This window comes from Xyrauchen texanus, chromosome 25, assembly GCF_025860055.1.
Source record: "Xyrauchen texanus isolate HMW12.3.18 chromosome 25, RBS_HiC_50CHRs, whole genome shotgun sequence".
NCBI classification, from domain to species: domain Eukaryota; kingdom Metazoa; phylum Chordata; class Actinopteri; order Cypriniformes; family Catostomidae; genus Xyrauchen; species Xyrauchen texanus.
The window spans coordinates 7,247,327-7,259,691 of record NC_068300.1 but is presented as its reverse complement, the minus strand read 5'-3'; the positions used below and the strand labels follow the sequence as shown (position 1 = coordinate 7,259,691).

At 40.0% G+C, this 12,365-nt stretch overlaps 1 protein-coding gene across 1 annotated transcript in view; it reads left to right on the top strand.

Moving 5' to 3' along the window:
- The window catches only part of LOC127618496 (protein-glutamine gamma-glutamyltransferase 2-like), an 11,918-nt gene extending 457 nt beyond the window's left edge, over positions 1-11,461 (top strand). The window contains exons 2-13 of the mRNA XM_052090986.1: positions 867-1,046; positions 1,770-1,997; positions 4,737-4,855; positions 5,029-5,157; positions 5,779-5,956; positions 6,667-6,796; positions 7,158-7,261; positions 7,339-7,581; positions 8,672-8,947; positions 9,085-9,245; positions 9,862-9,995; positions 10,291-11,461. Of these exons, the coding sequence (XP_051946946.1) occupies positions 867-1,046; positions 1,770-1,997; positions 4,737-4,855; positions 5,029-5,157; positions 5,779-5,956; positions 6,667-6,796; positions 7,158-7,261; positions 7,339-7,581; positions 8,672-8,947; positions 9,085-9,245; positions 9,862-9,995; positions 10,291-10,438 (2,030 nt within the window). The 3' untranslated portion in view covers positions 10,439-11,461. The remainder of the gene's footprint in view (positions 1-866; positions 1,047-1,769; positions 1,998-4,736; positions 4,856-5,028; positions 5,158-5,778; positions 5,957-6,666; positions 6,797-7,157; positions 7,262-7,338; positions 7,582-8,671; positions 8,948-9,084; positions 9,246-9,861; positions 9,996-10,290) is intronic.
- Positions 11,462-12,365: the final 904 nt, after the last annotated feature.

Sequence of the window (12,365 nt, the reverse complement as noted above, 5' to 3'; positions counted from 1 at the left end):
TCCAATGATGCTTTTGCATCTGTATCAAGCTGTGCATGACGTTCTTGCCCATTGCAAAGCATGAGAGTCCATTCCTGTTGATTCCTCAGATGCTGGTCAAGAATTTGTGGGTCATGTTCCATAATTAGGACTTCGTCCAGAGTTAAGTCGCTCTGTAAATTTAAAGTAATTTAAACAAGTTGGACGAATTATCCATGATCCTGGATGAAAATCTTCTGTTGAAAGATCCTTAAACTCTAATTGATTGATAGGAATGTTGATACAGGAACGTTCTTGTCTTCAAGTCCTACTGACAAGTTCCTACTTATGAGTTCGGAATTCGCACAATGCGACTAGGGCATTGAAGTGATTTCGTCTTAATAAAGCAACAAAATAAAGAGAAAACAAACCACATTTGGTGTGTAATATATGCTTTATCATGTGCATATTACTAATATCATGCTGCCATAGAGAATGATGGGAGTTATGTCACACAATCCTGACACCTGATACTGGCTAAAGGCCAGAGTATATTTGTTTTCAGCATACATTTCAAAGTATACATACGACCTATACGGACACATACGTGGACAGTCTGCGTGTATTGTGCATTTGATGAAATTTGCAATGTACCGTGGCAAACCAAAGTATACTTGGGCCTTAAATTCTTTGTTTTGTACAGTACAGAAAGCATTCACAATTACAACCAATACCAGTCTGCTTCTGCAATGATCCTTGAACTCGGAGGCTTTAAGTCGAGGCTTTCCATGATTTTCCACTGGTAATCATGACATTGACGTTCATGTGTGACAGTCAATGTGTGATAAATATAATCATTCCAACGCCCTTTTTCAAAGATGGCTGTTCTCTGTTTCTGCCCTTCACAGCCTTGCAGATTGAACGCATTGATCTGGCATGTGAGGTGAATAACACGGATCACCGCACGCAACTGAACAGCATGGACAGACTGATGGTGAGGAGAGGCCAGCCGTTTACCATCACACTACATCTGCAACCTGGACCTCACTTTCAAAATGGGGCCAATGTCAACTTCATTGTCCAAACAGGTTCCTTATTCAATTCTGTCTTAATCTGATATTTAATAGAACATTTAATTATGAACCAAACACTGTTTGGCTTATAATTACAAAGCAGAAACTACTTTTTCAACTAAAGCACATATAGGAAATGTAACAGCTGTCACTAGAACTTGCAGTTGTATTCAAGGAAAGGGGTGGGAATAACTCTATCAGTTTCAATGTTGTCCAGGGCACAAATGGTGCAGAATGACTTACACACTAAAGTTTAATATTGCGGGTCAAGGGTTTGTTCAAATGACTAACCTTAATTATGAGCAAAAGTAATAGTGATGCTTGCCTTAGGACCAGGGATGGATTACCGATCGGCCAATGGGGCCAGTGCCCAGGGGCCCTTGACTGCCCGGGGGACCTGGTCGTTAAGGTTGCTAGATCTAGTTTGGTGATCCCCCTGCTTGAAAACCCATCAACCATTTAAATGACCACTCCAACAACTTTTGGAGAGAGGCCTGGAGATAATTGGCCTTTTCAAGTCATAATCCATCCCTGTTTAGGACATTGCATTACAGTGATGTTCACCGTCCGTTCAAGTTTACAGTGCTGAAAGGCTTGACAGTACCACTGCAGATAGTCATGTCATATTGCAAGTACTGTATATAATTAGAAACATGACGTTAAGGCTTCCAAACGTGCATGTCCCATTAAGAGGAGACTTGTGTTCATGCATCCATGTGTTTTTCTTTTTGATTTAAGGTCCAGTTCCTTCAGTGGATGCACAAACCGAAGCAAAATTCAGCGTTAGTAAATTCATCTCTAGATCATGCTGGAGTGCTACTGCTGACCTGATGTCAGAGAATACAGCATCTCTGACTGTGTGCTCACACCCAAATGCCCCTATTGGTGTCTATAAGCTGATCCTGGATCAGGAAGCTGGAGTCGTTCTGGGAGATTTTGTGCTGCTCTTTAACCCTTGGTGCAAAAGTAAGTTATTTAAGTATGTTGATGTTATGTTAAATCACTTGAATGCACAAGTCATATGCAACTCGACAGACAGACAGACAGACAGACAGACAGACAGACAGACAGACAGACAGACCGATCGATCAGACAGACAGACAGACAGACAGATAGATAGATAGATAGATCGAACAGACAGACAGACAGACAGACAGACCGATCGATCAGACAGACAGACAGACAGACAGAACAGACAGACAGACAGACAGACAGACAGAACAGACAGACAGACAGACAGAACAGACAGACAGACAGACAGACAGATAGATAGATAGACAGACAGACAGACAGATAGAACAGACAGACAGATAGAACAGACAGACAGACAGACAGATAGATAGACAGACAGACAGATAGATAGACAGACAGACAGACAGACAGACAGACAGACAGATAGATAGATAGATAGATAGATAGACAGACAGACAGACAGACAGACAGATAGATAGATAGATAGACAGACAGATAGAACAGACAGACAGATAGAACAGACAGACAGACAGACAGATAGATAGATAGATAGATAGATAGATAGATAGATAGATAGATAGATAGATAGATAGATAGACAGACAGACAGATAGAACAGACAGACAGACAGACAGACAGACAGATAGATAGATAGATAGATAGATAGATAGATAGATAGATAGATAGACAGACAGACAGACAGACAGACAGACAGACAGACAGACAGACAGATAGATAGATAGACAGACAGACAGACAGACAGACAGACAGATAGATAGATAGATAGATAGATAGACAGACAGACAGATAGAACAGACAGACAGATAGAACAGACAGACAGACAGACAGACAGACAGATAGATAGATAGATAGATAGATAGATAGACAGACAGACAGACAGACAGATAGATAGATAGATAGATAGATAGATAGATAGATAGATAGATAGATAGATAGATAGATAGATAGATAGATAGATAGATAGATAGACAGACAGACAGACAGATAGAACAGACAGACAGACAGATAGACAGATAGACAGATAGATAGATAGATAGATAGATAGATAGATAGATAGATAGACAGATAGATAGTCAGACAGACAGATAGATAGATAGAATGTCTTAGAGCATCTAATAAATGACTTTGCAACCAATATTGACACATTTCTACCTTGTCATTGTTGGCTCTTTATGATTCATTGCTTGTGTAAAAGAATGTGCTAATAAAGAACTGTAAATGTAATGAAGTTCTCCTGCCCATCATATCTCAAGGATATACACTCACTGAGCTCTTTATTAGGAACACGATGTGTCCTAACAAAGTTCCCAATGAGGTATTTTTCAGTTGTAGCCCATCCGCCTCAAGGTTCGCATTCTGAGATGCTATCCTGCTCACTACAATTGTACAGAGTGGTTATCTGAGTTACCATTGCCCTTATGTCAGCTCAAACCAGTCTGGCCATTTTCCATTGATCTCTCTCATCAACAAGGCGTTTCCATCTGCAGAACTGCCACTCACTAGATTTTGTTTTTGGCACAATTCTGAATAAACTCTAGAGACTTCCCAGGAGATCAGCAGTTACAGACAGGGCCCGTGGGTTTGTGGGACCCTAGGCGAAATCATGAAAATATTCCCTATCCATAGAACCACTGCAAACGTGATGAGCAGATTATTTTAATAGAAAGCACCAAAGAGAAGCACGATAATGTAGAAGCAGCTCATTAGATGACAAATAACATGTCCAATAGCTGTTTTTCTCAAAATGAAGACGTTAGATTAAAATGTGCATGCATGCATAAGGGAATATATGTATTTTAGTCACCATTTTATCACCTTATTTTGGTCACCTTTCAACTTTTTTTCTAGAAGTACAAATAAACCATTGTCTCAATTAATATGAGGTCATGGAAACTGTAAGTAGGGTAACATTTAACAATAAGGTTTGCATTACGTTGAATTAACAATGTATAATGCAATTTTCCGGCATGTATTAATCTTGGCTAATATAAATGTATAAAAATGTTTTTATTGTTTGTTCATTTTAGTTCATATTGTATAAACTAATGTTAATTTATGCAATTTTTATTGTTAAAAATGGACTAGTATATGTAGATATTAACATTAACCAAGATTATTAAAGGTGCTGTAAGCGATTCGTTTTTATCATGGAAAAGTATGCAAATAAAATGTGCTACTCCCTGAAAAATATTAATGAAATAAGTGTTGTGAGATATCTCACCGGTCTCTGTGACATCTGTAGACTTTGTAAACAGCAAATAAGAATGTGTCCGTTTCACCTGTCAATCAATATGCTCGTTCTCATAGTGTTGTATTTGAAGCAGATCATTGAGGCTATAATTCATAATGTTTGCCAGTTGAGGGCGCTGTTGTGCCACTGTTGAGTTTGACAGCCATAGCAACAAACAATGCTGCTGTTTTGGTCTCAAAATTATCTTTGGAGGGCGGGGTTTTGGAATGAGGGGCGTGGCTAATTAAACGGCTCAGTCACGTGAAAGCTTCAGGATGCTAAAATCACTTACAGCACCTTTAAGTATTGTTCATTGTTAGGTAATGATAACACAACCAAATACAACCATAAGTGTTAGCCATTAAAGTAACACAAATGGACAGCACGCCAAATCCATTTAAATTAAAACACTAGAACTACATGAACCAGTGAACATGTGAAATGTAAATTTAATGAGTGAAATATTTTTGTTTCTTGTTTTAGGGGACTCCGTGTACCTGATTAGTGAAGCTGAAAGGGAGGAATACATCCTCTCGCAGGATGGGCTGATCTACCGCGGGATACCCAAACGTATCACAGCCCTCCCATGGACCTTTGGACAGGTACTAAACCTCAAAACTTTCAGAACATCCTTAGGATAACTTTACAATAATGACGCATTCATGAATACCCCTTAAACTCTTTGTCCTTGTTGATGTTCCCTATTGAAATCACTTTATGTTAACCGAACAAGGATATTACAGATTCCCAGTAATAACTCGTTTTGTCTTCATAGTTTGAGCCAGGCATACTGGACATCTGTCTGCAGATTCTGGATGAAAACCCCAAATATATAAATGATGCAGCTCTGGATTGTTCTGAAAGGAGAAACCCAGTGTATGTGACTCGAGTGCTCAGTGCCATGGTTAGTAACGCCCCTCATAAAATGTTCCATATTCCATCTGCCACATTCCAAACAATTCCAAACAGGAATATGTCAAGCCACTATAACTGCAATTACTGCTTGTTTCTCCTATCACCAAAAAAAATGTCCTTGAGTACGTGAGAACACACGGCAATAAAGCTCATTCTGATTTTTCGGCCTTTCAATGATAGTTAGTGGAGAGGAGGCAGGAAATGACAGGGGAGAAGAGTGGGAATGGGATTGGGGAGAAGAGTGGGAATGGGATTGGGAATGGACCTTATGAGCTGGGAATCAAACTCGGGTCACCTGCGATGCATCAACACCACATGTCATGAGCGTAGCACGCTAGGTTACGGCTCTGACCTGATTCCTCTTCTGAAGACTAGAGGGGTGCAACACATACCAAAGAATATATCAGAACATTGATTAACAAAGATAAATTTGATTTATACTATAATGTAAACTAAATTTAACGAGATAAAGTTGGCTAATAATCTGTGTTAAAGATCGAAAGCGCAGTAGTTGTTCACTATTAACAAAACAAAATGTGTGCGCTTCATAAAATACAAACTACTGTTTGATTTCTTGATTTGTTCATTGGCATTGTCTTTTATTGCGCAGATCAACAGCGATGATGATAAAGGTGTTCTGGAGGGTAACTGGTCGGGTGAGTATGAAGATGGTGTGAAGCCGACCGCCTGGAAGGACAGCTGCACCATCCTCCGGCAGTGGAGTAATGGCAGCTGTAGGAGGGTGCGTTACGGACAGTGCTGGGTGTTCGCAGCTGTCGCCTGCACAGGTGATTATTAACTACTGCACTAATTGCCACAAGTCAATTAAGAATCATCAAAACCAGCAACTACATCCTTATACTGTATTTTTACAGTAACATAGTGAACTCACAAGTGGACAGAGGTTTTTATATGCTCATTTTATTTATCCAAGGTGGTCTGTTTTCCAGAATTGGTTTTGGGAAATTCCATTCATTATATCAGAAAATTATCTATAATGAGGCAGTCATCATAGATGTGGTGAAGAGCATTTAGACATTTCTAGGTTCATAACCAGGGCTGGACTGGGAAGAGAAATCGTCCTGGGGTTTAACATGGCAACTGGTCCAACTGCTGAGCAGGGGGGAGGGGGGGGTTTGGTGTTCGCTGTCCTTTTCTGCATATTCCGGTGCCATTTTGTAGTCCATTCCGCATAATGCGGCGGCACATTTTAGCTTACCGCGGCCCATTCGGCACATTTTGCAGCCGGCCCACCAGCCCGCTCTGTTCTCCCGATGGCCAGTCCGCCCCTGATCGGCCCCAAAGTGCGTCGGTCCACCGGGAACAGATTACCAGTCAAGCCCTGTTCATAACCCCCACTTTTTGGGAGATAATCGTTAATAAAATCCATATCTTAACGTTTACCCTTACTTCTCAAATTGTTTGTGCTAATGAGACCCATTTATCTCATATTATTCTTGTTCTAAAATCTCTGCTTTGTGTTTAAATTGTGTCCCAGTGTCCAGAGCTCTTGGAATCCCATGCAGAATTGTCACCAACTTTGGATCAGCACACGACAGCAATGGTGATCTTTTAATGGAGCGTTTCTACAACGAATTTGACGATAACATATCTGACGACTTCATATGGTATGTTAAGTGACCTGTAGATGATTACAGAGTTGTTCACATGGACATTGATTCAATTCCTGGTAGTTACTAGTTGCTGTATTATTGGTTGCTAGTAGCCTTTCCTACGTGACCCACAGGGATCATATGACCTCCATAGTGTGCACTGCCAGTGTGCTTGAAGGCGAATTGTGACAATGCACATTTTCATAAAATTAGACTCTGCCCAACTTTCCACACCATCAACCATCACAGTCACATATGTTGCCTCAAATCGCCAACAATCATTGAAAACGAACAACATCCTATTGCTTTGTCGCTATAAACTACAGTCAACTTTATTCTTCAAATGTTGTCTCGATCAATAGTTGTCTTTCTTCAGGAACTTCCACGTATGGGTGGAGAGTTGGATGACACGTTCAGACCTGACACTTGGGTACGAGGGTTGGCAGGCAAGCGACCCCACACCCCAGCAAAGGAGTGATGGTGAGCCAATAATCAATATGCATGATAGAGCAGCTGAAATTAAGTCAATGAAGAAATAACTGCCCTTCCTCTGTCAGGAGTGTACTGTTGTGGCCCGGCCCCTGTAAGAGCCATTAAGGAGGGTGAGCTCACTGTCCAATACGATGTCCCGTACGTGTATGCTGAGGTGAATGCTGACGTGGTGGAGTACATTAAACTGAGAGATGGAAGAGTGTTTAAGATGGGAGGATCAGCTACAGCAGTCGGGAAGTTCATCAGCACCAAGGCAGTGGGCAGAGACGAGAAAGAAGACATTACACACAACTACAAGTATCCAGAGGGTAGGGCAATTCTTGTTACTTCATTCAAGCAGCATGATAGCCTTCTCCCAAATGGCACATTTCACGTGGACTTCCGGTTTTGTGTGATTTGCTTTGCTTACATTGGGTCACCCATTTGTCATTTTAAGAGTCCGGAGTGGTGTTGGCGTAGTGGGCTAAAGCACATAACTGGTAACTGGAAGGTTGCTGGTTCGATCCCCACAGCTACCACCATTGTGTCCTTGAGCAAGGCACTTAACTCCAGGTTGCTCCGGGGGGATTGTCCCTGTAATAAGTGCTCTGTAAGCTGCTTTGTATAAAAGCGTCTGCCATATGCATAAATGTAAGAGTCAGAAAGGAACACCCCCTTTATGGATGCAATGCACTCTTAAACAAAGTCTGCACATGTATGGGCTTCGCAGCTGACTACTATCCAGCTGTTTTTGTGGCATTACATCATCTAATTGTGGACTCAAGACAAGGGCTGAGGGTGGCATTTGGGACAAGTCTTCATAATGCTGCCCTAAAATATTTTGGAACAACCTTAAATAACCAGCAGCCATAGTGGAACAAAAAACCTTGGCTATTTAGTGTTGTTATATTTTGCTTTGCTGAAGCTTAATGGTACAGATGCTTTCATGTTAGCTGGGATAGGCTCCAGCCCCCCGCGACCCTGTACACAGGATAAGCGGTTGACGATGGATGGATGGATGGATGGATGGATGGATGGATGAAGCTTAATGACCAAGGTTATCATTTACATTTTCATTTATGCATTTGGCAGATGCTTTCATCCAAAGTGACTTACAGTGCACTTATTACAGGGACAATCCCCCCCGGAGTAACCTGGAGGTAAGTGCCTTGCTCAAGGACACAATGGTGGTGGCTGTGGGGATAGAACCAGCAACCTTCTGATTAACAGTTATGTGCTTTAGCCCACTACACCGCCACCACCACTACATACTTATCATGCTGGTATAAATGCTATGCTGGTACAGCATGAACTCTCTACTCTTGAGAGACAGAACTTTAGATGGTACAGCTCTATTGTGATGTTAACAAATCCCACTGCTCCCTGTCAAGTGGCTAAGAAAGATTCAATTCTATTCAGGTTCTGAAGAGGAGAGAAAAGTTAATGAGAAAGCGAATCATCACAACAGACTCGTACAGACAGGAGAGGAACCTGGTTTACAGATCAAGATCAGGGTGACCCCAGACATGCAGATCGGCTCTGACTTTGACGTCTATGCGCAACTCAAAAACAACACCATGGTTACAAAGACCTGTCGGGTTATGTTCTACGCCCAAGCTGTATCCTACAATGGCAAACTCGGAGAAACCTGTGGATTGAGCGAGTTTACAGAAATTAATTTGGGCTCTACTGAGGGTAAGCCTGGTTATTGCTTTCCGATATTCATTTGTGTGGTCATAATGCTTCTTTAACTTTAAAGTTCAACTTAAAGCTCATATGTATTCAACAAGTTCCTTTTTAGAACCATAATTCTATCTCCTTTGGATTTCCAGGTGGCAAGGTAACTCTTCGACTGGAGTATGCAGAGTACGGTAAAGCCATAACTCAAGACAGAATGATAAAATTGGTGGCTCTACTCATCGATGCAGAGACACGAGAGTTCTTCAGAGCAACGAAGACCATCGTACTGGACAGCCCTGAAATAACTGTTAATGTACATTTAATCTCTGATCCATTTACACAGGAATCTATCGGTCTATCTGTCTATCAATCAAGCAAATTATACTCCAGCAATTGCATAAAATCTGCTTAAAAATACCCCAGCAACTAGCTAGAACACCCAAGCAACTCCATAGAAATGCCCTAGAAACCATCCAGAGTACCCCAAAAAAATCGATACTGGAGAACGTCCAAGCAACCAGCCAGGAAACCCTATCTGTCCTGCTGTTTGTCTGGAAGGCACTATTGTCAGGCAAGGTTTTGTCAAGACATCTGATTATTCATAGAATTAGATCTTAAATTTGAAAGCAAAGACTGTCGGCTTTAATTGGCATAAAGTATTAAATACTTAGAGGCTTGTTTTGTACATTTTGAACTCTGCAGACATTCTGGGGCTAGTAAGATTATGCACATTTTAGCTCAATCCAGTTCTGACCTTAATTTACTCTGGACCTAATTAGAGCCAATCTAAATCAGGAGGGTCTTCAGTTGCTTGTCCTTCACTATATGAGTCAGATAGCAAATTCCTCAGCTCAGCCAGTACATATTTAATTTGAATGAATTTCTCCTTGACTGACAACACTAATGAGGTGTGATTCTGCCTCTTGCAGATTTTGGGCGTTCCAAAAGTGGGCCGGAGCCTTGTGGCCGATTTAGCATTGCTGAACCCACTACCAGAGCCCCTTGAAAACTGTGTGTTTATTATACATGGTGCCAACCTCACTGACCAACCAATTACTCATGAGTAAGTCACCTGATCCCACGAGGTGTAAAACTACATTCCCCCACTCCGCCAGTGAACATGCCTAGTTTCCTTTTCAACACATCTCATGACTGATTTAGAGTGCTCTTAGCTACTTTTTTAAATGAGTGCCCTTCACTTAATATCATCTTCTCCAGCTAAGATCTGAAATCAAATTCATGTACATGTTCAATTATTGCACGCCATAATTATTAGTCACATTTTGCCTTGTTTTTTTGACTATAGCACACAAAAAAGTACAAGTCTCGTGGCTGTAACAGTGTTTTTTTGTCTACAGGGTTGGAAAAGTTGGCCCTAAGGAGTTTGTCACCGCTAAATTGGAGTTTACACCAAAGCAGCCACGACAAAGAAAATTAATTATAGATTTTGCCAGTGATAAACTTCATAATATTGAGACTTATGAGAATCTTGTAATTTATGAATAAATTTGCCGATTTTACTTATGGGTAATGTTATTGATCTTCTCAAAATTACAAACACTTTGAATAATGTTTTAATAAAATCACATACAGTACTACAGGAATTACAATAAAAGTGGTTAAAATACAGGTTGGATGCACCAAATGTCGGGGGGACCAAATTAAGTATTGTGGGTCTTGCCCCCACCCCCAAGATCCCCAAATATTTATTCAGGTACCAACATTTTGTATAGGACTGAATAGTGTGAATAGTTTTGTTGGAAGAACTGTTTCCAACAACATTTTATACTGTCTATATTCACTACATTTATAATTTTTAACGTGTATAGGGGTGCGGCAGATTTAAATTGCCAGTTCATCTACATGTTTGCGTTAAATCAGATGGTGTCAAACTAGGATCTACCGAATGTGCTTTGGGTGTTCGTGGACAACCAAGACTCTGAAGAGCAAGTGAAAGTGAACACTTACTGAACTGTACTGATTGTAAGACATTGGTGTACTTTTTTTGGACCGTTCTACATCCTCCGATCTTCCTGAAGCTCACGGGATTGCCTGTTCACTGTCAGATGGATTCTGATCACCAGCTCAAGCTTAATAGTTACATTGGGTGTCGTTGCATTTCCTAACTCTGTTTCGATAGAACACCTTGTTTTTTATCTCTAAAACTGTACAGTTGCTTCATGGTCCCGAAGGCATTGGTGCGTCCTGGACCTGGTGATGATGTCATCAGAAAGAGGCTGTGAACCAGGATCAAATCAAGGCATTTTGGATCATTCTAACAGTCCTGCTTTATCATTTTGTAGATTTAGAGAGGTATATTTTGTCCTGGTCTACTGCCTTGTGTTCAGGTATAATGTCAGGATTTGTACAGCCTTTTCTGTATCTTATAAGAGTAAGCAAACTGTGCTTTTGTTAAAGGCACTTCCATGAATAGGGTGTGCTATGGTGTGTCAAAATTAGAGGCATGAATCCAATGTTTTTAAGAACTAATGGATAGACTATATAACACTATATATGACATTATATGTCTCTGGGTGTAAATAAGGTTGCTCTGAAAAACTGCTTTTGTTTTGTTCCTAATCACGTCAACTGTATCTGACAAATATTTTGTGTTGATATGAAAAAGCAATCAAAATTTAAAACAAGACATCAATTATTTATCAAAGTATCCAAAAACATCTCCATGTGTCCAAAAAACTCTCCAAACAAATAAAACATAATTGTACATAAGAACTAATTACACATGCAAACACAACAATGACTAAAGGTTTGCACAGCATAGAGACATGATTTTAGTAATGAGATTTCACAGAGTGAGTTTCATTCTGTGTCATTTGAGTCATCATTGAGTCTGTGTCGTGTATTTGGCGCCATCTCCTGGTTGTCACATGTAACATTGTGCTTCATGTGGATTATCTAATGATCTATGCATCATGTTCTGTTAAAGTTTCTGGAAGTTATAGTCGAATATATGCCATATAAGCAACACCAACATAATTGGCAAAGTTATCTATTACTTATCTATTACTCACTATATTTTTGTCTACGAGTAAAACAAATACTACTCTTTGAGAGCTTTCCAACAATATATGACACATAGCCATTTGATCAGTTTGATGTTTTTACTGAGTGCAATAATATGTACAGTGCAATTATTTTAAATAAATCATCAAAATGGAGCACTTCTGATTTGTCTGCAAATTTTGAAGCACTTCTTCAGTTTTGGTCATAATGCATGCAAGCATTGGAAAGTAGTGCTTCTATGCTTTATAACAATACCTATTTTGTGTTGGTCAAGACTGAAATTGTTAATATTTAGATTTTTTTTTTAGGGTTAATCACCTTGAACTAATCTGAAAATGACAAATACGTGTTTTTTTCTATAAAATAAATTTGATCATTTCAGAGATTCATTAACATATCTTTAAACTCT